At 48.6% G+C, this 25303-nt stretch overlaps 2 protein-coding genes across 3 annotated transcripts in view; both read left to right on the top strand.

Annotated features, from left to right (window-relative positions):
• The window catches only part of ZCCHC2 (zinc finger CCHC-type containing 2), a 50753-nt gene extending 36654 nt beyond the window's left edge, over window positions 1–14099 (top strand). Inside the window, exons 15-17 of one of the 2 annotated variants that reach the window (XR_014943596.1) lie at window positions 1288–1430; window positions 3047–3211; window positions 9036–14099. The gene's annotated coding sequence lies outside the window, so the exon portion shown is untranslated. Of the gene's footprint in view, window positions 1–1287; window positions 1500–3046; window positions 3212–9035 lie in introns of those variants that run through there. The other variant, XM_032442965.2, reaches the window with a different exon arrangement.
• Window positions 14100–21195: 7096 nt separating this feature from the next.
• The window catches only part of PHLPP1 (PH domain and leucine rich repeat protein phosphatase 1), a 124356-nt gene continuing 120248 nt past the window's right edge, over window positions 21196–25303 (top strand). Inside the window, exon 1 of the mRNA XM_015854511.3 lies at window positions 21196–22547. Within this exon, the coding sequence (XP_015709997.3) occupies window positions 21455–22547 (1093 nt within the window). The 5' untranslated portion in view covers window positions 21196–21454. The remainder of the gene's footprint in view (window positions 22548–25303) is intronic.

The raw sequence follows: 25303 nt of genomic DNA, 5'->3' as shown, positions 1-25303 counted from the left end.
TGTTTTTAACCAGAGAGACTAGTGGTAGTTCCTGCGTATCTGTTGTGCTAGTGAAATGAAGTGGATCTCCTTGATTCATCTTCACAATAGGTGGCAGCATAACTCCAGCAGCTGAATATACTGGAGCTTCCGAGACATCCTGTGAGGTGTATCAGTTTTACTTGGCTTTAACGCTTTCATGCCATGAAAATGAGCTTGTTTGGGGCATTTCTTTGGCTAGTGATTTTTATTGCATTAGTTTCTCTGTTGTTATCTCATGTTTAGGTATGTTCTACCACAAAGAAGATAATTGTCTCTTGAAAAATAAGTGTGCTAAGTGCATATCTGAAATATTTACTACCTGTTTGACTATTAAAATAGACCAGATCTCATAGGAAACATTGAATACCCGGAGAAACGAAGCAGAATGTGAAAGTGGTACCTTAAGAACTATTGATAATTAGAAATGGTTTGAGATATTGGTATTCTTATGACGAGGAATGCTTTCTGAAATCCATATGGCTTGTTAACAGACTGGGACACTTCCCAAGGGAGTCTGATTATCTTTCAGATCCACATGAGGATCCACACTGTAAGGTTTGACATTAGATGATATACTTGTCTGGAATGTCTTGGGCCCAGGGACATGCTGACCAAGCGATGGAACTTAATAAAGCCATGGTTTTTAATGCTTGCACGTGCTCCCTGGCCAGAGCAGAGAGAGGGTTGCTGTTGTATGAGCTGGGCAACAACATAAAACTACGTGCTGTGAAAATAGTTTAACTTGGTAAACTGATAGAGTAACCATTTCTTAACAGCATGCCAAGTAAGGTACTATTAGTACATTCATTCATTCATTTCCATGCTCTACTGTTTGATTTACAATCTCTTTTTTCTATTGACCACTGAAATACGTTGTTTTCCTGATAGAGGTTGTTGCTAAGTGAATGGAAGCTGAGCTAATTCATAAAATTTCTATGACGGGTGAGAAACGAGGGCTGCTGCTTTAAAAACTTATTTTCCACTCACGTTTGACTTTAAAATACTTCTCAGAGACTCCTTAGGGAGAAAAATAGTACTTTACATAATAAAATATCATCTACATAAGAAAATATTATGCTTACATTAGAGCAGTCTTATTTTACACCACTGGTAGTTTGAAAGTTGAACAATGGCGTTTTCAACAGATTTGGGTTTTTTTTCTTGTTTTGACCGAAGCAAAGTTCTGAATGACTTGTATGCATAGAGTAGGCAGTAAGATGGATAGAATCGTGTCGCTATCAAAACACTCTTTTCCTTTCTCTGAAGCTCTCTTACAGGATACGCGCAGGCCCCAGCACGAGAGCAGGCAGCTGAGCAGTGGCGGGGCTTCGGGTGAAAACCTCACGGGACTCGAGTAGCTCCTTGATGTCCAGATCTGCTGTGAGGTGTGCTCTGACGATGATTCCCAGGTACCTCAAAGCGTGTGTGCAAATGTCTTGGCCTCTGTCACCGTATGAAATAAAAACCTTGAATGAAAACGGCAGGAATGTGTGAGGAGGGGGAGGGAGCTGCAGCAAAAAATGCCATTGGGCACTGGGTTAGGCTTAAGGTGAGACAATTTCACATTGCACTGGATTTCTGAGCTCAGATCTGGCTCATAGCAAAGATCAGTAAGTGATTGCGTCCATGTGGGACAAAGGTAACTGAATTGTGCACTGAAGCACAGAGCAGCTGAGCATCTCATTCACCTAATGGGAATTTGGAGCCTCCTGCAACCTACACGGGGCTACTTTATGTGGCCTTAGAAGAGACTAATAATACATTTGAAATACTACATAATACACCGGGTTACTCCTGCTGCCACCTGAGAGCTGGGAAATGCCCTCAGCCCCTTAGCAAAATTAATTCTGTTTCTGTACAGTTTAGGAGCTCTGAGTGCTGCTTTGCTTTGCTGAGGTGTGTGCCTGCTGTGCCATGGGTAACTGTTTTGTCTGTGCCAGGATTGTTATTACAGCTGACCGTGCCTTTGATGAAAGGAAATGTGAGAGTTCAGAGGATGGAGAGGGAGAGGTGGCAGGGATCCTCAGTGCTGGACAGGAGAAAACACAAGCCAAAGCTCATGTGAAAATAAAACTCAAACCAACAAAAACCCAACCAAACTCAAAGAGCTGGTGCTGGAGAGCACTAACAGGCCTTCATGGCCCTGCCAGCCTCCTGGGGCCTGCACCCCCCTGCCATAGCCTGCATAGCAGCCCTGTTTTGTCCATGGGCCTACACACCTAGTCCTGGCTGTGGCTGAAGGGTCCCTGGGTGGGCCTGCATTGCTGGTACCCCTGCATTGCTCCTCTTATGCTGCACTGCATTGGCTCCCTGACTGGGGCTGCTTGAAATATGGCCACTAGAGTCAGTGAACCTGCCTTAAATAAGGCAGGTTCAGGTCAAATGCCATAGCAGATACTCTCATCCTTCAGTCATGAAACAAATGCAAAGTCAGAATGACACAGTGCTGATTTAGCCAGCTGTGAAGCAAACAGGGCTTTCCAGCTACACTTCTATGCAAGTATTTCTGTAGCAGTAAGGAAGCTATTAAACCATGCGGTTATGTATTTTGCTGCTCATTTGAGACCTATTAAAATACATTTGAGCCTGAGGGAGCAAGGACAGGTGAAAGAGGGCGGGTTTCACTGCTGTATCGGAGAAAGCAAAACACATAGATGTAATTCACAGATAAAATCATTTCAGTTGAAAACTCATTTTCCAGTGTTTGTCATTGCATGGGATCTATAACGTCATCTTTCCCTCTCTGAGACAACGAGGGGCAATGATCCCATGGCACCGACATACAGATGTGGATGCAGATGGGTTTTGAGTGAGTTTTTACCTGTCTGAGGTGTTATCAGCCTACAAGGTGCTGGTTCTCAGTGTAAGATTTTGCCTGCCCTTTGCTTCGTCTCTTAAGAGCATAATGACTTTGGTCAGGTGCTCACAGGTGGGGCCTTGGGTAGCACCAGGGGTGAGCAAATAGGACTCATGTTACCACAGTTATCCAAATGAAAAACAACATTATTCACCTGTTTATCTCCAGTTTCACAGTGCTGGCTATGTTGGGTCTCATCTTCTCATTTTTGGCCTCAAACCACATCCATCTCTACCATGTCCTGCATTGCTTGCTTCCAGTGGAGCAATGGGGTCAACCTCCAAACCCTCACTTTCAGCTCTGATGCTGCTGGATGTCACTGTTAACATGGCTGTAAGTCTTGTCTCAGAGTTATCTGTTCATTTTTGCAATCATTTTTCTGCATTGTTATCATGTCACATTAGGATGATGTCATGCTTTGGCTCTTAGAGCTCTAAAAGTTCAGGCAGTGCGATTAGGGATGAGTTCACTCCCCTAGTTCATTTACTTCCCAGCACCAAGCAGACTGGCCTTGCCTTTTCACATGTGTTGAGCATTAACGGTGGTGAGGAGACAAGGTCCAGCCCTGTCTCTGGGGCAGGAGGCATCAGAGGGGAGTGGGGCTGTGCTCTCTGCCTGTTGTAGGGTTTAGGTGAAATTACAGAATCACTGAGGTTGGAAAAGACCTACAAGGTCATGCAGTCCAACAACCCACCTACCACCTATATTCCCCACTAAACCATGTCCCTGGCACAGCTTGGGGGGCTCAACAGTGACCTCCCAGCCCCACCACTATGTCTGAGTGCTCTGTGTAAACGTGTGAAACCCAGACTGTGGGACATTGCCTTCAGAGCTGGCATCAACATGGAGATCCTTCACCACACCCCTCTCATGTCCTTCGCAGCCGGATCAAGGGGCAAAGGTACCAAGTGCCCATGGGGAGGGCGGTGCTCATAGCCTGCCCTGTCCTGCTCCTGTGGAAACTCACCTTGTGCTGCACTCCTGGGGAAACATCCATGCGGGGCTTTTCTTCCTGCTTAGATTTCCAAATAGTGCTTCAAGGTTGTAGCTACAGCACGTTAAATACTCCTAAAGAGCAAATTATCCGTGCACTTAGGAATCCTCTGGAATTAATTATAATTCCATCTCTATGAGACACAGAGATACTTCTGTCCCCTTTTGTGTGCATTGTAAACAGAGGTACTGCTAGGCTGGAGTCACAAATCATGCTGTCCACGGCGGACATTTGGTTTGAGGGAAAGGTGGAAGATGTGGGTTAGAAGCCCAGGGCTACATCTGTGCCCCTCTAAAAGATGGGCATGGGGCTGTGGGGTGAAGCTCTGGAATCAGTCCTCTTTGTAAGTATGTGGGTACACGGCTGTGTTCTCAATGTGGTCCCGGGGAAAAGGTGGGGAAGGTGGGGTGAGAGCACTGAGTTATTTGCTAAGCACGAGTCATAGCATGTATCCCCCCCACTGGAGGGAATCCAGGCTTGAATTGTGCCAAATGGGGCAGCGGTGTGCTGAGTCACCACTGCTCTGCCGAGGACCTTTGTTACCGGAGGGCTGAACAACTATAGCGTGCAGGTCTGGTGTTAGAAATCCAGCAATTACAATCAAGCCAGGTTGATTACAGAGCATGATTTTAGGTGCTTGAGAAATTCTGGCCTTCAGCTCAGAAAAACGTTGCAGGAACTTGCCAGAAAGCAGAGGGAGCAAATGGTGGTGGAGGGCCGGGTCATTTGGCTGCATGAACTGCTCTGTGTTTGCTCTACTGAGGCTTCCACCCTGAAATCAACGCCAGAACAAATTCATCCCCTGCCTTAGACCCACCAAACTGCACTACAGCAGATAAGGGCAACTCCGCTGTGCACCCAGCCTGAGGTGCCACGTAGGGCTGCCATATAAGCTGTGTGACTGTGGCTGGCCTGAAATCCAGGACAGTTCTACCCCTCGCTGTGCACAACTTCTCTGAAGGGGGAATCACCGCAGCAGTAATTGGCTTCACTTCTGTACTCAGCTGCTCTGCCTCGCACAAGTGTTTCAGTGCTTTCTGCTTGTGTCAATTGCTCCTGGAAGTGCCGGGTCGATGTTTTCTCAAGCAGGAAACTCAACTTTCATTGGCCTCCCATTCAGAGCCCATTGCTCGCCTCACCTCCCTGCTGCCAGCGCTGCTTCCTTGACTGTGTGTGGTCTTTTTGCCAAATCCTGACATTTTTTATTTTTGGTTAACATCAGAATGGGAGTCCAGAATAATGACTCTTTCACTTGGCTCTTAAATAGGCCATGCTGCTTGTCCACATAAACAGTCTCTTCATGCATCTTGTCACTCTGCCTTCCAGGCTTCCTTGGGAAAAAAAAAGAAGAAGCCAACAAAACACTTTATGTTTTATAAGATGCCTTTTCTTCCTCGTGAATTGCCCTTGCCCTGTAGGATAGACAGAAATGGGCCCCGAAGGATGAATACTAAGCAGCTTTGCCAAGGTACAGTTTGGCTGTAGGACATCCTGCCTATCCAAGGGCTGTCCGGCAAGACCTTGAGAGCAGGGGATTCGAAGCCCAGTGGCAATGAGGCTGCCTCTGCAGGAAGGAAGAGCCTTCCTGGGTCAGAAAGCACAGCCTCTATCATTGCTCACCTCTCCCTGTAAGCTTATAGACTACCACAGCTCCTTTATGGAGGTAATTAGGCTGGGTTGTGTTCTTCTCTCAGTAGAAGGTTGTCCCAGAGCCTTGTATCTCTCAGGATTAGAAACCAGATAAGATGGGTGTAGCCTTGTGGGGTCAGTGGAAGGGTCCTTTTAAATATCATATGCCTGGCATTAATCTGCAGCATATTTAAATGAGAAAATCCATTAAATTTATTAAAAGCAGTTAGAATATACCACCTCAAACAAACTGCGAGCATCTGTGTGGAAAATGCATCTACAAATGGCGTTAGTGAGGCAACATCTTGCATATAGTGTCCAGTTACAGGCTCCTCGAATACAAGAGGGGCATTGACCCACTGGAGCAAGTCCAGCGGGACATGGTAAGGTCACCACGTGGCATTTCTTTAGGCTGAAGCTGTCAGATAGGTTCCTTGTGCTGCAAGTCTTCTGTCAGTACGTTCACCTTTTCCCCTTTCCCGTTCCAGTTTATGTGCCCTAACCACTTCCAAGAACGAGGTCACCGAAAGGGTCGCGACCAAGAGCCGGGAGGTGGCTTGGAAACCAGGTCACATCTCCAGCAGATGTGGAGCAGGGCAACTGGGCGGGTAATGTTCCAGCTATGCGGGTGGTCAAGGTCCACACCCAGACTCAGCTCCTGGGTCTGCTTTCTGAGGTGGCCAAAACATGACCTTACGTGGCCGCTTGCCACCCAGTGCTGGCAGGAGCCCTGCCCTCTCCAAAATCTGGCCCTGGTCCCCAAGGTTCAGTGGCCAGAAGATCCCTGTGACACACACACTGGGGATGGAGCCCAACCTCTTGGTGTCCAGAAAACAAATCAGATGGTCACAGATAGGGATGGGATGGTAGGACCTGAAGGAAGTGTCCTTCCCTCCACCGATGGTGGAGCACAATCCCTCTGAGTTCTCTGTGCCTGAAATGAATGTGCCATGCTGAGGTAAAATGGCTGCTGCCCTCTCTGCTGCTCTAACTAAATCAGGTCAGAAGCGTGTTTTAAGTGAAAATGGTGGGGGCCTCTTGGGCAGGAACAAGCCTTCGGGCATTTCTGACCATACCATTCTTATTGCAGCCCACCCTCCAATGCTTTAAAGCAAAATAAGGCACTTAAAATGGATAGTCGTACCCACGGGACCATCACTCTCCATTGTGAACCTTTCATGAACCCAGGAAAAAAAATCAATAAAGGGGATTAAAAAAAAACCAAACAACAAAAACCAACCAAGAAAATCATATTTCACGTCCTCTGTGGCAGCAGATCTGCAGAGAAGTTGTGGGGTTGTTTGCCTCTGGGCCGGGCTGGGGGAAGAAAAACAACCGGTGATGTAGGCTTCCCTGTAGGGGATTAGGTTTCATTTTAAAATTTAAACAAACACAGCAATCTTAGCATAAGCTCCTGGGAGATTAAACATTCTGGCATGAGCCTGGGCATAAGGAGCAGAAGGCCAGGACTCAGGAGACATCAGGATTGCTGTCTTCTCCACCACTATGCAACCTGTTGTGTGGTCATCTCCTGCTTTGTTTAAGCCAGATCTTCAAGGCTGACTTCTTCCTTCTGGTTTCGGTGGGAGTAAGAGCTTGGATGCCTTGAGAAGGGCCACTTGTGAGAGCTCTGAGGTGAGGGCTGGTCCATACATATTATAAGATGACGTGGTCCGATGGCCATCCCTATTGAGTAGGGGATGGTGTAAGAAGTCAAATCACTGTGCGGTGATTCATATTTTCTTCTGAAAGGTTTGCTTGGGGCAGGGAATGTGTGGGGTTGAAGTCTTTCGGGGCAAGGGCCAGTCATCTTTTCCCTATGTGAAATGTCCTCCCCCCTGGTGGTTATATACGTATCAGGGTGGCCAGGGACAAACTTCCGCTCCTGACCTCATTTTCCTCACACACCTCACCCCATGCAGAAAGGAGGGTTGCCCGCTGTTTGCCCCAGCAGGCAGGCAGTGTTTGGTATGTGCAGCTGTACACAGGCGGGCAGGGAGAGGTATGTGTGATGTACAAATAGGCCGCTGCTCGCAATACACCTTGATTGCACGGTTGTATTGTAGATGGAGGTGACACCAAATATTATTGTGCAACGGGAGGTTTTTCCAGAGTTGCGTAATGGCAGGATCCCATGCTGAAGATCAAGGAACTCTGACTAATTGATTTCAGGTAGCAATGCGTTCCCAGGCCACTAAAAACTCCATATGTTACCTGTGTGAGCACCACAGAAACCATCCTGACAGAGATTAAAGGGTTTTAATTTGGTTTACATCAAGATTAATCTGCCTGTCATAGGCTGAGGAACACTTGCTAACGAATACCTGCTGTCTGCTGGGATAGGACACCAAGTCCTGCTTTTCTCCCTGTATGTCAGGGGCTCACCAAGGCCCGTTCATGTAATGCAGGGCAGCACGTCCCACTGTGACCACCTGGTTGCTTCTGCGGGAGAGAAGACGCTGCCAGACCCTTGCAAGGCAGCTCTGGTGGAAAGAGAGCCTGGCTCTGGGGTTGAGTGGGTAAAATGATCTGTGAGGGCAGGAAGTGTATTGTTCTGATGTGACTTTTCCTTGCCCCTGGAGCTGCAACTGCTATCAATGAATCTTAGTTTGTGCTCCGTGCCAGGGCTCCATGCATTACTGCAACAAAAGCTGAGCCAGGAGCTGTCCTCAATCCTGAGAGAGGCCGTGAGGTTTCACATCTTGTCTGCAGCCCTGGCGCTGTACATCAGATCTCTATAATTGAGTTAAGCATACAGCGTGGTTCTAGGATAGACTGAGCTTTTGTCTCCTTTTGTCTTGGCAAGAAGGAATTGTTCTCCAGATATACAGGGAAAACAACAAGGGATTTTCCAAAACCACAAAACAATTGCTCTAGGTATATTGCTGCAGCAAACAGAGCCTGCTCTCTTTATAGCTGATGTTTCTTGGTAAACACGGGGCTTGCTGCAATGAGGAACATTTGAAAGGCAAAATCTTGTGATTTAAGATCTCATCCAGGGTATTCACAGGAGACAGTGCTGACACTCGTTCTGCTTTTCGTGACAGTAAATCATCAGCAAGAATTTGTGATCGTCTCACATAGACATATCTATATGATACACATAATTACTTTTCTCTCTCCGTGTATTTACTTTTCTTAAAGACCTCACAAAAAACTCTTCTCAGAACCTGAGATCTGAATGTTTTTTAGCAGCAGCACCAAGTGCCAGAGGAAGATGCGACAAGGATTTGTACTCCAGGTGAGGTCTCACCAGCACAGAGTATAGGAGCAGGAGCACCTCCCTTGCCCTGCTGACCACGCTTGTCTTGATCAGCTTTCTGGGCTGTGAGGGCACACTGCCGGCTCATGTCCCATCCACCAGTACTCCCAAGTCCTTTTCATCAGGGCTGTGCTCCATCTTTCATCCCCCAGCTTGTACTGATAGCAGGGGTTTCTGGGGCCCAGGTGTAGGACCTTGCACTTGGCTTTGCTGAACATCATTAAGTTCTCCTGGGCTTTCTGCTTGAGTGTGATTGGGTCTGTCTGTCTTAGACAGAAGGGTCCCTTCCCTCTGGCATGTTGACTGCACTGCACAGCTGGGTGTTATCTGAAGACTTGCTAAGGGTGCACTTGATCCCACTGGCCATGAAGATATGAAAGAGTATCAGTCCCAGTACCAGTCCCTGAGGGAGATCACACATCATTTATTCCCAAATCCAATCTGGATGGAAAGAAAAAAATCCCTGGGCTCTGCTCATCTGCATTTAAGGAGGATGCAAGCACAATGCAGGTGAGTTTGCATGTGGTTGAGCTTTCCACTCTGCCCCTCAGATTGCTCTGAATTCAACCACGAGTGTTTTGCAACCAGGCTCTTGTTGGGTGATGCTGCAGCTGGACAGAATACCAAATACAGCCACCATGGTCACAGAATCATAGGACTGTAGGATCATAGGATCATAGACCCATAGAATGGTTTGGTTTAGAAGGAACCAAAGATCACCTAGTTACAAACCCCTGCTGTAGGCAGGGACACCTCCCTCTAGACCAGGTTGCTCAAAGCCCCATCCAGCCTGGCCTTGAATGCTTCCAGGAAGAAGGCATCCACATGATACTAGCGTGCTTTCGCATGTATCACACTATTGTTATTATAATGGCCAACAACTAGCTGCAGACAAATGAGGTGACTCAGTGCCACACTTGAATGAGCTTAACTACATACCCAGTGGTAGGCAAAAGGTAAAACAACAGCACCAAGCAGGTAATTGTTGGACCTGTTGCAAGGAATTTGCAAGTGCAGGCATCCCAGTTTTGCAATCTTGCTCATCTTAATTTCCTTTGAGCACCACATCTTCTGGCAGCGTAAGCTGGCTTCTTTTTGGAAGCGTTCAGCTTTAGTTCAGCTCTCTGGCTGCACTTGCACAGGGGTCAATAAATGTTTAACTCCATGGATAGGTGTAGGCTGAAGCAAATGGGACAAATCTTCCATAGGCTGATAAACATTCTTTCCTATTTATTTTTTGCCGGTGTTACTAACTGGAGTAAAGAGGGGTGTAAAGATGGAGTAGTGGCACTACTCACTGCACGCTCTGCAAGGGCCTGGCACAATCCCTTCATGCTGCAGCCATGTGACAGGGCTTACAGTCTGCCATTGCCTGCAGGTAGGGATCTCTGTAAACAAGGAAGAGAGCAGCTCCGCGTTGATGTAAGTTTCTTTTTTGTTTGTCATCCAAAGAGAAGGAAGAAAAGGTGGATTTCTTTGGAACTGGCTGGTTGATTGCTGGGCTTGTGGGTGGCCCCAGAGCTTGCTGCCCCTTCCTGCTCCCTTTAGCTGTTGTCCTCATCCATCTCCAGCCCAGGCGGTCAGAGTGGGCAGAAGACAAACTGAGCTGGTGAGATGGTGCCAAGCATAGCCACAGTGCACAGGAGTGGGAGAAGAGTTGAGGTGGAAACCAGGTGCCACTAGCATGGGGCATCGGGACTGCCAGCAGCCACAGAGCAGCCGTACAGGCAGTAATGGTGGATAAATGGGCTGAAATGGGAGATCTTTGGCGGCTTTCCTTTTGGTGGGAGGGACGCCCAGCGCTTTTCATGTTTGACTTCCTTTCCCTGAAGCATCAGGTGCCTGTGGGTGGATGATGCAATTAACAGCAATGGCAAAAGGATGAGGGCAGGTGCCCCTAGCGAGGAAGGCAGAGGAGGTTGTACAGAAGTTAGCTATTTGTGCGTTGGCAGCCATACAGGAGTCAGTTATTTGCAGGATGGCAGCTATACTCTGACCTTGGATACTTGGAGACCCGGCTAACAAAGTCCGAGCTGCAAGCAGTCATCTGTAAGATGTGATGGAGGACAAGCAGAGCTGCCTTGAGCTGTTGTCTGCCTGAAGGAGGAAAGAAGGCCATTGCAACATGCCAAAGAGAGGAATGGAATTGCCCTTCTCTGCCTATGAGGCAGTGAGGAAGTTTCAGGCTGGTCACTGGGGGAAAATCTAACATGTACAGCCAGTCGGGACAGTGGGGTGGAGGACAGCCTGTCTGGGAGGTGGTGGAGCCTCTGTCACCTCCTAACATTGAGGAAAAATCATCTGTTGAAACTATATAGACAGCAAAACCAGTGGGGGCTGAGCTGGCGGTCTGGGAGATGGCTGCAGATTTCTCAGCCTGGTTGTAAGGGGCTATAGGAGCTGGGAAATAAGTAGGAAATCTTCTTAGCTGATATAGGTCACCGTAAGTTGCATTCCCTGCAAACAGGGAAGCGTGTTGTAGGAATTATGCTTTGAGCCTGAGCGTTTTCAGGAGCTAATGAAAGGCACTTTGTAATTACGTCAAGAAGAAGAGAAACATCTCTATAGTTACTTAGTAACATGGAAGTGACAGGGCTCTTATTGCCTAGTTAGCTACTCAGGAAAATTGAACTATTTACAGCAGAGGCATTCAATGCTCTATTTGCCAATGCTGCATTTCAGTGGTACAGCCATGGAAATGAAGGCTCGTTAATAACCTGGAGTTTGTAATGCTAGAATCGTGGTGGAGCCCCTTGGAAAAAGAATAATGCTTGCTGTGAATGGGTTTTATATCTGCAAGGTGTGCTTTATGGGATGGAGCATTAAACCAGCTCCGTGAATCAGAGGGTATGGATGCTATGAAGCTGCTGATCTTGAACTCCAGTTCATTTTTAAAGACACGTACAGCTCAGCAGAAACCCATGGCAGCAGGTGAGCTTGACGGCCTCTAACTTTATTCCAGTCAGGGTTAAAAAAAGTCTCCTGATAAATAGGGCGGAAAGAAGACAATTCATAGAGGCCACCTTCTGCCAGCAACTGGTGAAGCTGCAGCCTCCTACGAGCCAGGGACATGAGAGCTGGAAAAAATGCTGCTGGGGATGCTTTTAAACACTGGCACGCTGTGGAAAGGTTGGCATGTTTTAATGCCTCCTTTCTGCCTTTTGATTTATTGCGGGTACCACTCACTCTCCCCTCTCTGTTTATAACACAGAATTAATGCACAAGATCAGCTGCGACAAGCAACACGGGGAAAGCGCATGTGAAAGACGTGAACCTTTAGAGCAGGAAATAAACCACGGTATTCAATATTCCATCGTTGCATTTAATTAGGATAATTGATTGCTGCTCTTTTGCAAGTGGCATGAAGTGTGAGCAGCCGTGAGCCACAGAGAAGCAGATGGATGGGGCTGGAGGAAGCTGCGGACAGGAGCAATGGGCGCTGTATGTGGCTGTGCAGCCTTATGGGGTCCCACTGCTCCAGGTGGCCTGGGGGTGTCCCTTCATTAGCACTACTTTTAATCAGCAGCGAGCACCCAGCAGGCAAATTGTGTGGAAAAAGAGGAAAAGAGGAAACTGCAGGAAAGCCAATGAGTAGGTCCCCTGCCGCGCTGAAGCAACTCCCTTGTTCTTTCCAAAGTAGGCTGCATAAATATTGATCTTACTGGGATGTGTCCTACATTCATTTGCACAGACGTTACAAATGTGCTTAAGAATGAGAAATCAATCTTGTTTTCCTGTGTGGTAAACATGGGCAGCCGAGGATGTGCATAGATAATGTGAATTACAGCTCTCAGCCTGGCCACTTGGACGCTGGGTTGGAAGAGGTGCCCTTGGGTAACAGAAGAGAAAAAGATGTTCTCACCTACTGCACTATTTTAAGGTATTTTCACAAATCCCTCTGCAGACCCTTTAAAATGCCTTCAACTCCCATTTCAGTCCTTGTAATAATCTGTATGTTAACTGGTTTTCCACTGAATTTGCTCGGGTTGCTTTTTCACAACCTGCTGCCAGGAAGTCCAAGTACAACCTTAGACATTCGTATCACTTCATCACGCCGTCTCCCATTAACCTTTCATATGGCGTAGCATTGCGACATCGTAATTTGGAAAATCATATCATTAGGTTGCAAAAGCTGTAGGATTCTTGCAGTAGACAGCCGCAGGGTGGCTTCTGAGTCACTGGATAATTAATAATTAATAATAATTGTTGGATAATCTATTTAGACAGTCACACTGTAGGGAATTTATTACTGTTTCCTCTGGAGAATACTGCCATGAATGGAATAAAACTTTAATGTGTCTCCTCTCTTTGTTGTTCTGCTGAATTTCTGTGAAGAAATAGCAGAAAGGTGCCACATCTCGCTATAGGTGGAAATGCGGTACAGCAGCAGCTCCTGCTTTCTTACCAACCCGCGTGTACTTGCGCTCATAAAGCAGGGGACATGAGAGAGATGTATTTCCATGTTCAGGTAGATTTTAAAGGCAAATGATTCAGCTCTCTTGAAGTGTTTGCTTTACCTTGCTTGGCTTAGCATTTGGCTGGTTTCTATATTATTTGCTTGGCTCATTATCCCTAGTTATTTTCAATTTCATTTACACTACATTACGTGTGCTGCTCAGAAAGTGTTTAAAATGTTTATGTTATACATATTATGGACGCGCAGTTCTCTTCCACAAGGTGATACAGAAAAGAATGGTGACCATGGTGTGCTTATGAAGTTGGCAAAAGCAGGAAGTCAAAATGAGGGGAGCGATCCCCATTTCTTAAGGTCACCCACCACTCCAACACAGCTCGTCACGGTCAACCTCAGAACGGAATAAGTGCTGTGCTGCATTTCCCAGCTGTGACTCAGGAGCTGTGGGATGTGCTGTGTTGTTTCCCGACACCCAGTGACACTCACCTTTCCCGTGGTGATGCTGAATGCTTCTCCTGCTTTGCAGAAGCATCGTTTATCTGAATGCTGACTTATTCTTTGTGACTAATGAGCCTGCCTTAAAGCATTGGATAGTCTAAGAATGAGCAGGTATATTTTACTCCGTGTTAAGAAGCTTGTTTTGTTCAACTGTTTGCCAAACGCGATTTGTAGCTGGGCTGTGGAATCAATCCAAAAAGATAAATTTCCTTACCAAAGGTAGCTGTCAAGCTCTACTGTGCTGAAGCTCCAGCTTACAGAAGGCAGCGTCTTCCAACTAGAGGGTTTCAGCCAAATAAATGGAGCTTAGAGACAAATGCGATGTTACGGCTGAAGCGGTGGGATAATTGAGCCTGTAACATCTGCTGAAATGTCGTGACACCAAAAATAAACACTCCTGCCCATGTTGCTATTCCCTGGTAAAGCAGTGTGTAAAGGTGTGATGCCACCCCAGCGCATCAGGGAATGTGGAAACAGACTCGTCTTGCCATCACAAGTGCCCTTCCCTGCCAAGGAAGGAGCCCTCTGAGCACAGCTGTAATAAGGACACTGCTCGGGTTGCTTTCCAGCAGCTTTTATGAGAAGGGAAAAGGGATCATGTGCTTAATTAGCCCCTTTAGTAAGAGGTGTTCTTGAGTGTGTTTTCCAGCTGGAACAAAGGGCCAGGGTGAGGGTGTTTGCTTGATTTTTCCCTTAAAGAGAGGAGGAAGTGTATGAAATCATCCCTGAATGGAAAATAGGAAAAAAAAAAATTAAAAAAATAATAATCTTTTTTCTGTTATAAGGACTAATTTTCCTATGAAAATACTCGAGAATAAGATTTTCCTTTTGTTGCAAATTGCTGTTGAGTTTGATTTAAACCGAACCATTGATCTGCTTATTCTTCTCTGTGTGATTTCCCCCGGCTTGGAGCTGTGGGAAGCCAGGCTCAGCCTCTGTCCAGCAAATGCCCTCATAAACACATGCTGCTGGTTTCGCTTTCACAGTATAAACACAAGGGAACGTTCAATTACATTGAAAAGGAATGCATTTAAAACTGATAAAAAGGAAATAAATGTTTGCGCGGCGTGCAATTACTCAGTGGAATCCATTCCTCTTGAGTGTCACCAAAACCAAAAGCTTAGCAGGATTTGAAAGAGGGCTGGAGGGCTCGTAATGCATACATAAAAATAAACAAGGGCTCTGGAAGGGATTTACACTCTTGGGCTGTTGGGGAGAAGCCAGCATCCCATTGTGGCAGTTTTGGGAAAGGTTTCTAGAGCTGCTTGTCCCACATTGCCTGCTGCCGTACTGCTTGCATGTCCCCTTGGCGTGCTGCGGTCACAGCCTCCTTCAGCAGGACATTGCTGGCAAGACCAGTGGTTTCATCCTCTGTGGTCACCTTTATTCTCCTGAGAGGACATAGATTGGAAATGTCATAAATGATTTCTATTCCTCAGCTCCTGAAAGAAAGGAGCCCTTGGTTAGTTCTGTGTTTGACAATCTGTTGTAATGCGCATTCAGCAGCCATCTCATTGACTATGAGTTTTTTGTCCTGTGAGTCAGGCTGCTAATTTCAGCCTGCAAAGCCCTGCCTGGCTTGTGCCTTGTGTACGACCAGGCTCTGGGCAATGTGATCTCACCTTGGTGCTCCCAGAATGATGACCTCCAGGGTCTCTTCTGCCCAACCTCCTCAGTGATTCTGCTCGAGGCATGTCAGCAAGGAGACCTTAGAGGAAAGAGAATCATCCATCTCAGCTGAATGCGCACTGAATGCGTTTGCTCCAACACAAAGTCATGTGGAGACTTTCCAAACAACTTGGCTTCCTTCTGTCTCTGGCAACATCATGCCTTTGTGGCCTCCATCTCTCCATAGCCACACTGGCTCAGCGTGATCACTTCCTTCAAAAACCGTTCCATGGCACTAAGGATGGAGGGAGAGTCAGCACAGCCTGAGCCACTACTTTCTGCATGTGCTGGAGAATGGAGAACTGCAGCCAGCAAGAGGTAACGAGTGAGTGCCTTTCTTCTCAGGGCATGTGATGGAGAGGAGGCAGCAGAGCTCTGGCTAAAGCAAGGTGATGCTTTTTGAAAGCAGTGCCATAGCGTGGGGGGAAGGATGTGGTAAATGGTTTCCTACCCATCACGCGAGAACCTGCTGGAGGTTTTTGTGTGCTGTGTTATCTAATATGGAGAAAGTATTAAAAGGCAGCCAAGAAAGGCATGGCACAAAATATTCAGCCATCAGATAGAAATCCTGGCAGGCCAGCTGTGCCAGATCATTGTGGGTGGGAGTGCTGCCAGCAGCCCGTCTGCAGACACAAGGCATTCTTAATTTCATGCACGGCCCTACAACTACGCTTCCACTGCTGAGATGGCTACTTTAGTACTACCTTCTAGGTTGATCCTGACAATGTGGCTTTATTTTATTAAGCTCCTTGGAGGATTTCTGTGTTGTTGTTGTTTTTTAACAGGATACACCTCTCAGGTTCAAGAAATAAAGTTAAATAATTCCCTCAAAGTGCATAATGTGCATCTGTGCTCATACTTCTAGTAAGTTACTGTTATGTGTGTACTGTTATGCAGCCATTGATAGCACTCTGTACTGATATAAATAATCAGGAACATATTTGTAAGGTTTATCTTCCATGGCGCTGTTCTCACATCAGTGCATATTCATTCACAAGTAAACAACGTGTATTTAGGAGATAGACTTTTACTGCCTTGAAGAAATACCTGAGATTCTTAAGGCATAATTCCTGTTAATGAAGAGCATTTCCATCTCTCGGCTGCCAGGGCAGCCCCAGAGTCACAGGGCAGCATATCATACTAAAGTGATGTATATAAGGGAGAAGAGGAATGCACTTCCTCAGCCAGCCTTGTTGCCAAATGTGCAGTATGGAAGAAAAATATGCTCGGCTTTAGTGAAAGATCTTCACGTATGGCCCTTCAACAGGCAGTGCTGTCACTTGGACGAGACACTTCCAAGTGAATCAGTGGGAGATGACTAACCACATAGAAACTGATACCAAAAATGTTTGGATCTCCTGGGTCACTTCAGATGTGCTGCTTAGGGTTATATAGTGTGTAAAAACACTGTATCCAAGTCTCTGTGCTGTTTTCAGCTTAATGAATCCACCATAATCCATCTCTATCAGCGGTGATGAGTACTATACCTCCAGGAGTTATAAGGCTCAGAAACAAATTGGGTTTAAGAAGCCATACGAGCATGAAAGATGAAATGAAATAATTACATGGAAGGAGTTCTGGAAGAGAATCCTTCAGTGCATTAACATCCAACTGAAAATGAAGTTCTTTGTCCTTTAAAAAATTACCAAACAAAAATGCAGCTGAGAAAGGAAGAGCCAAAGATGCAGTAAGAGGATTAGTGTGTAGAGGTTGCTGAACCCACTGGGAATTAGAAGGTCTAGCTTTGCAATTAATATCAACACAAGCGAAAAACAAAATCTGTAACAGAATGCTTTCATTTTAATACAGGTTTTAATATGACTCTAGAATATATAGCACTGCAAGGGTAAAGACCTTCCTCTTTGTGGATGGGAGAGCCACACGCTGCTGGCAGATCATAGAATCTTAGAATCATAGAATTATCCAGGTTGGAAAAGACCTTGAAGATCATCAAGTCCAACCGCAGCCTAACCAGTACCCTAACTCTAAAAACCCTCTGCTAAATCATGTCCGTAAGTACCACATCCAAATGGCTTTTAAACACAACCAGGGATGGCGATTCAACCACCTCCCTGGGGATCCTATTCCAGTAGTTAACTACCCTTTCTGTAAAGAAGTTCTTCCTAATATCCAACCTAAACTTGCCCTGGCGCAACTTGAGGCCATTTCCCCTCGTCCTGTCACTTGTCACTAGTGAGAAGAGACCTGCCCCACTCTCACTGTAAGCACCTTTCAGGTACTGGAAGAATGCTGATAATGCTGTGTGCCAAGTGACCACTGCAACAGGAGTGCCGTGCCCAGCTCCAGCCCGAGATAAGCAGGGACAAGACGTTCCTTCAGCCAGAAAGGTGCTTCACAGCCTCATGTCCTGCTTGAAGGATGCGGGGACCTGAGCTCTGCCCATTTCCTTCTAGAAAGCTTAACGTGCAGCCAGGAAGGTACTGGGCTCTTTTCTCCTCTTCCCATAGCATGGAAATAATGATATTTTTGCATAGTGCTTTGAGGTGTAGAGCTGAATAACATTTAGTGCTGTTGATATAACTTGAGTGGAAGTGGTTTTGGAATTAGAAACACAAGATCAAGCCTTGCTGAAAATGATTTAGGGGGCTGTAAGTACAAACAAGCCTGCAGGCAATGCAACTCTGCCATTCCTGAATATATAAACACAAGTGCAACCTGTTAGATAATTTAAAGGCTGACTCTATTTCAGGCATCAATTAATGGAAACTTCTCTGTTCAAGAACAGTCCTTAATCGTATGCTGAATCTAAAAGCACATTTATAATTAAGAGTTTTGTTGAATAAGCACCATCATAAATGCCTTATTCGGCTGAAGACCTTACAATCCCGGATGAGCAGAAGCAGCCCGGAGCACACGCGTTGTTGTGTTTAAGCTCACAGCTGGAGCAGCAATCAGTGTAAATTTTCTGTTCCTTGTTATGTGCATACCCAATTTGCTCCTACAATCGTGACAGCCCACCGATTGATGAGGCATACAGGTGCATACCTAGCATTTTAAAGACTGCAAATCATTCACTGCTGATAAAATTAAGTATTATTGTCAGAAGAGCTTCCGTATGAAGACATTCAATTTCCCTTTACAAAGAAGGATATTATTAAATGGTCTGATTGGAAACGGGCCCTTTGCTCATCTTTCTCCTGCTCTTTGAATTATTTCCACAGTGGCAAATGTTTTGTCTTTTGCTCGAGTATTTTGACACTGAGATCAGTCCCTTGCTTCCATGCCTGTAGGAAAAATCCCCCAGACTAGAAAAACAGGCTACTAAAAAGAGCCAAACAAGCCCCCTAGTATTTTACAGCGTTAAAGGACATGAAATTTCTTCTTTCTAAACTCCCTCCCCAACTTCACGCGTTAACTGGAATCACTGGGGTGATTTATTTCTTCTTAAATCACGGATGAACGTTCAGCAGCGCCACTGATGATGACTTATAGCAGAAGAAGAATGAATAGAATTTTTCCCACATTAGCATTTCTCGGTGCGCATCAGCTTTTCATCCAGAACTGTCTCGTCAGCCAAGTTTTCTACAGTCGAGGAGTGAGGATTCAGTAATTCCCATTTAACAAAGGCATGCTTTATAGATAGGCTTTCTTTAAATACAAAACAAAAAAACCAAATTGGGCAATTGTTGCATATTTGATACAATTCAGAAATTCTCTTTGAGTATAGCTTATGGCAAAACTGGTTCTACAAAGGCTCTGGCTCTGGTAACTGGGTATATTACACAAAAGTCACTGTGGAGTTTCAAGGCCTTCTGGTGTTTTCCTGCCAGTGTCTTCAGGCACGTACAGTTTGTTCGTTTGCTATAAAGACTTTTGGTACGGTATCAGAGTAATCTGTGATAAATTACTTTTTATTCCCTTATTTTTCTGTAGAAAGCTCCTACAGTCAGAAAACTCTTCACGAAGGTTGCCAGACTCCAGCTGGAAAACTGCAGATTGCAAACCATCCTGTTTCATTTAACCATTCTTCAAAATAGCCACCATCGATCAAACTTTAGAAAAGGAAGATGTGCCTTTCAGCCTCCCACTTCCTCCTGACAAAAAGCAATTTCAGAAGCTCCATTCCCACGTCTCACAGCAGTGGTTAATTCGCTGCAAAATTCATGATTCCAAGAGAGTTAAAAAGCATTGATCAGCGACTAGGAAATGGAGAATGGCACCGTTTTCTCATACGCCTAAAAGTTCAATTTGAATGTGCAGGTAATGACAAGATTTCAAATGCACTTCCCTGCATAAAGCAAAAATGACCTGGCTCTGTACCACTAGCGTTTGGAGATGCTGGGTTGTTACAGAAATCACTGCCTGACTATTCAGTGCAGCTTCCTGCTCCCCAGCAAATTGCACAGAGCAGAGACAAACCCAGCAGTTTTCCACCTTCTGGACCTCAGTGCTGCTACTTGGTTTGTTAACTGCCTAAAGCCCTTCATGAGCAAGGCCCCGAGCAGCAGGAGAAGTGAGGTCAGCTCAGCCCCTCGCCGGCTCGCAGCATCGTGCAGGGCTGGGCAGGAGCTCCTCCATCTCACCCCACCACGTGCCTGACCCGAGGCTACTGAAATGACCTTCACTCTGCGTTATCATAGCATCACGGAATCGTTTGAGTTGGAAGGGACCTTTAAAGGTCACCTAGTCCAACTCTGCTGCAATGAACAGGGACACGCACAGCTAAATCAGGTTGTTTAGAGTCCCCCTCCAGCCTGACCTTGAGTGTCCCTGGGAACGGGGTGCCCGCCACCAGTGTTCTTGCACTGTGTAGGTTATCTTGCCTTGGGAGGCAAAAGGACTTTGTTTAGTCTAGGAAAGACTGCTCAGGGATACAGCAGCTGCCTGTAAGTACATTGGGGGCAGACACTCAGAATTAAAAACTAAAAAAGCTATTGGAGTCAAAGGGCAACGTGAACATGTGGGTACAAACCAGCCATGTGTAAATTCAGAACAAAAAGTGGAAGAAAGCTCCTGACCACTGGGGTGGTGCTGCGGGCAGACCCACTTGGTTCAAGACAGGGCCCTGGGCAACCTGATCTAGTAAATGTGTATGTTTGGTGGCCCTGCCAGGCAGGGGGGTTGGAACTACATGATCCTTGAGGTCCCTTCCAACCCGGGTCATTCTGTGATTCTGTTCACTTTGAGAGGACATTCAGCTAGGTAAAAAGACCTGGGATCCCAGGGATGGGGGCACACCTGATGTCCCCGGAAACCTCCCTTCCAGTTCTGCGTTCCTGAGATGTACCTGAAGATCTCCATGCTTTAGGTCTGTGGGGAGCAGAGCAAATCGGGCTGCAACGCACTCAGCGCTGCACCAGAACCCCTGCTTTACTACAGAACACAGCGCTTCCAATGAGCCTCTGGCATGAAGTTTGGCTGCCATTTTACAAAGGGTATTAGTAAGGAATGAGCTCAGGCAGATACAGCCCCTTCCAACCCACCTCACTCAGCTAAAACACCCCCAGGAGCACGAGCAGATTCTCTGAATAAACACTGCAGCGTTATGTCCTTGCGGTATGAGAGCTGGTACCTATGTGCTAATTGCATTGATCTCATTGTAACTTGTCATTTCAGCCATTCACTTAAAGCAACTTTATATGCAGGCAGGATGGGATGGGGGTAGTGTAGTCATGGCAGCGCTCTCCTGAGGAGAGAGCAGAAGGCGGGAAGGCGAGGAGCGCTGGCCGCCGGGCCTTGTAGTCTCCGTGCTGTGTGGGGAACGGCTGCGGACTACGCTCCCCAGCAGCACCGCGCTCCGCCATGTTGCCGTCACTCGGTGTTTACGGGCGAGGCTCCGCCCCGCCGCGCGAGCGGTGCCGTCACATCGCGCCGCCTCCCCAGAGCGGCGGGGCCGCTTCATATTCATGAGGCGCGGGCGGGCGCGGCGCCGGGCTCGCTGGGTGCCCGCCTCCCTCATGGCGCTGGCGACGGCCGGGGAGCGGGGCTGAGGCGGGTGCGCGGCGCGGGGGCAGCGGCGGAACGCTGCGCCCTGAGCCCCCCCCTCGTTCCCGGGGCGCGGCGCCTCGCCCCGCTCGGGCTCCCCCCTCCCAGCGCCGGCCGAGCGGCGCTCCCGGCAGGAGGGCGGCGGCAGCCCCGGCCCCGCGGGCGATGGAGCCCGCGCAGCAGCAACAGCAGCAGCGAGCGAGAGAAGCGGCGGAGCGCTCCCCGGGCGGGAAGGGCCCGGCGACGGAGAGCGGCGCGGAGGCGGCCGGCGGCCCGCGGAGGAGGCGGGGGGCGGCCGGCGGCTCGGCTCCCCCCGCGGCGCTGGCGGCCCCCGTTGTGTCGGGCGGCGGCTCGCTGCTGCTGCGGCGGGGCCGGCTGAAGAGGAACCTCTCGGCGGCCGGAGCGCCGCTGGGCACCCGCAGCCTGGACAGGAAGGCGCTGCTGCCCAAGCCGTCCCGCCAGCTGCAGCCGCTGCAGCCCCCGGAGCGGGACTGGGTGCGGCGGGACCTGCAGCGGGGCTGCGTGCACGTCTACGAGCGCCACGCCAACCGCTACCTGCGCCCGGTGCTCTGCACCCTGGAGACCACGGCGGCCGAGGTGGCCGCCCGCCTGCAGCAGCCCGGCCCGCGGGGCGGCGGCGTGGTGCGGGTGCCGGGCAAGGCGGGCCCGCAGCCCCCGCCGCCGGAGGAAGGCCCCGCCGCGGGCACGGCCGAGCCGGCGGCCGAAGGGGAGCGGCCCGGGAGCCGGCGGGGGGGCGCCGAGGAGGGCGTCTCGCCGAACCCCGCCGCGCCGCCGGCGGAGCTGTACCTGGCCGGACCGCCGCTGTCGTGCCCCTCCCTGCTGGGAGAGCTGGGGCCGGCGGGCTCCGACTGCGAGAGCTTCAGCCCTAGCGCCGAGAGCGTCTCCGACCGCCTGGACCCCTACAGCAGCGGCGGCGGCGGGGGCTCGTCCTCCTCGGACGAGCTGGAGGCGGAGCCGGCGGCCTCCGACGGCGCGGAGGCAGGTGCGGGGCCGGGCCGGGGCCGCCCGTCGCCCGGAGAGTTGTCCCCGGAGGCGGGGGGCGGCCGGGAGGTGCCCGCGGGGCCGCCCGCGCTGTTCGTGCAGCTGCACGGGGAGACCAGCCGGCGGCTGGAGGGCCACGAGAAGCCGCTGCAGATCCAGAACGACTACCTCTCGCAGCTGGGCTTCCGGGACCTGTGGCGGGTGCAGGAGGAGGGCATGGACGCCGAGACCGGCTGCCTCATCCGCTTCTACGCCGGTGAGTCGGGACGCTTCGCTCTGACGCCGTCTCGTAGCGGAGCCGGGGGCGGGGGGAGAAGGGAGCCGCCGTCCCCGCCGCGGCCACCGTGAGGGCGATGCGTTCCTGCGGGCACAGCCCGCTGCTCGCCTCCTGTGCTGGGAACGGGCTGCTGCAGCCTTCGTCACGGGAGGGGAGAGCCCCCCTCTCCTTACAGCCTCGGTGACGGGGCTTCGGGGGGGTGTCGGTGTCGGTGGGAAAGTTAGCTCCCACGTCGCCGTTATGCAACGGTGCTCTTTGACGGGGGCTTAAAAATATCTCTCGTGCGAAGATACCGAGTGGCGTTCAGCCGAGGAGCTGACAGGTCGGGGTTAGATAGGAAAAGAGCAGAAATAACTGCTGCGTCCTGGTGATGAAGGAAGGCTGGCAGTGCTGGCGAGGGTGGGGTTCAGCAGGTGGTGCTGGAGGGAGCGCTGCTCTCATGCTCCCGGCGGCCGTTTTAAGTTGCCCTGTTCTAACAGGCTGAATTCTATAGGAAATAGAAGCAAGAGACGTCGGTCAGCCTTAGGAGCTCAGTGACGCCTGTTTGCATGGAGCTTTTGCGCGTTGAGTGATGAATTCGACCTGCTGAATGCGGCTGCTTGATTTCGGTGTCGCAGCCTAATGGCTAACGTAGCTTGTGCGCCCTGGGCTTCTTTGTACGAGTCAAATCTGTAAGCGTACATAGGATTAAATGAATGCAAATGCGTTATGTAATTCCATAGAGCATGGCAGCGTGCCTCTGCGCTTCAAAAGTGCAGCGTTTCTTTGAAAACTTTATCTCTTTGGGGGGATCTGCGATCAACACCTGAAACACCTGTGATCCCGTGCTTGTAGCGCAGCGTTTCCAGCCAAAAGAGTGAAGGAAGCATTGCTGGGACGTCGTCTGCTGACTTCCTGCAACTATCCTGGCAGCTCCTCTCGACATCCTTATGGTCTTTCATTTTTCTGCTGGGTGATGAAAGGAAGGAGACTTAAAAAGAAATATGCATCAAATGAGGGAGTCTATTTTGGCTGCAGGGTGAGGGTGTTGGAAGCACCTTTTTGATTGAATGATCCTCCAGGAATACCCGAGGGAATGCTTTAGCAGTGCTTGCCTGCTTGCCCTGGGCTCATTGGCTTAGGCAGGCTGCCTTGTCCCAATGGATAGCAACCAGCAGCTCTGTCCCCCTGCATTGTAATTTCCTGCAAGCAATCTCAGTAGGATTTGATCCTGGTCTTGTACCGATGTAAAACGGCATAAACCGAGGCTGGTTTCTTTGCACTTTTGCATCTATATAGAATTCTTTTCCCTAATCCCCTCGGAGTGTGAAGAGAACGCAGCGATAACTGCTGGGCTTCTCTGTTTCTGGGGAGAGAGAGTTCTAAGGCTGGAAGATCTCAGTGCTGAAACAATGCTAAAAATTCCAAACAAAGTAAGGTGATCCAGCCAGTGATTTCAGCCATTACTGTGTGCTGCTCATTTCTCTAGCTGTGAAAATAGGCTTTTTGGAAAAAAGCCTTGGAAAGGGTAGTCAGGCATTGGAATGCACTGCCCAGGGAGGTGGTGGAGTCACCCACCATAGGAGTGTTCAAGAAACGTTTGGATGCTGTGTTGAGGGATATGATTTAGCCGGGAAGTATTGGGAATGGTTGGACTGGATGATCTTGTAGGTCTTTTCCAACCTTGATAATTCTGTGATTGAACTAGGAGAGAGCAGAGGGTCAGGGGTTTCACAGCGATGATAGAGCTCTCCTAATATGTAGCTCCTCGCAGACATTCCGCAATGAAATGTCTGTTATTTTAACGCGGTACTCTGAATTGAGGAGGCTCAGAAAACAAAATGTGATGCTGAGAATGTAGAAGTGCCTCCCGTGGTGCTGTCTTGACTCACTTCTAAATGCGGTTAGCTCATATTTGTTCTGTGTCTCCTCTACTTCTCGTACTCTGAGTGTGCTCGGTTTCTTCATCCTCTTGACTGAGCATTGCTGTGCAATAGTGCTGTTACCAAAACAGAGCCTGTTACAGATGTAAGCATCCGATTCTGCCCCCTGTAACATTGATTTGAGCAGAACTGGGCATTAGTGGCAAGCCATGCACGTCAGCTTCTCCCTGTGTTGAAATCCATCTCAACAAAAGATACCGTCCTCGAAGTCTGGAGTACTTAATCTCTCTTTAAAAGGATATAGTTAAATAGCTTTCTGCTGAGATACTCCTTTACTGGTTGTGGAACTCTATAAGAACCCATAGTGCAATTACAGTCCTGATATTGTAGCTGGGAGACTGATTAGGTCAGACTTACTAAACCATTCCTAAAACCATAGTGGTGGCTGTGATCCAGAAGGCTTCTCGAAAACAAGTTATAGTATTCCTTATTGCCCTGTAAAAATACTTCTTGTAAGATGCGATTTCTCCCAGTGGCCTTGCGTTCTTTGTCATTTGTGTGCCAAAGGAAAATGGGCTAACACACCAATGGAGCCATTTGGAAGATTGCTGAAGTGCAGTTATTAGACCTTAGATCAGGAGTAAGCAGAGTCCTGTTCACAGAATCACAGAATTATCAAGGTTGGAAAAGACCTAGAAGATCTATCCAGTCCAACCATTACCAATACTTCCCAGCTAAATCATATCCCTCAACACAACATCCAAATGTTTCTTGAACACTCCCATGGTTGGTGACTCCACCACCTCCCTGGGCAGTGCATTCCAATGCCTGACTACCCTTTCCGAGAAGTAATACTTCCTAATGTCCAGCCTG

This window comes from Coturnix japonica, chromosome 2, assembly GCF_054131305.1.
Source record: "Coturnix japonica strain WE chromosome 2, WE-NBRP24, whole genome shotgun sequence".
NCBI classification, from domain to species: Eukaryota; Metazoa; Chordata; class Aves; order Galliformes; family Phasianidae; genus Coturnix; species Coturnix japonica.
This window is presented reverse-complemented; position numbering and strand designations above follow the sequence as displayed.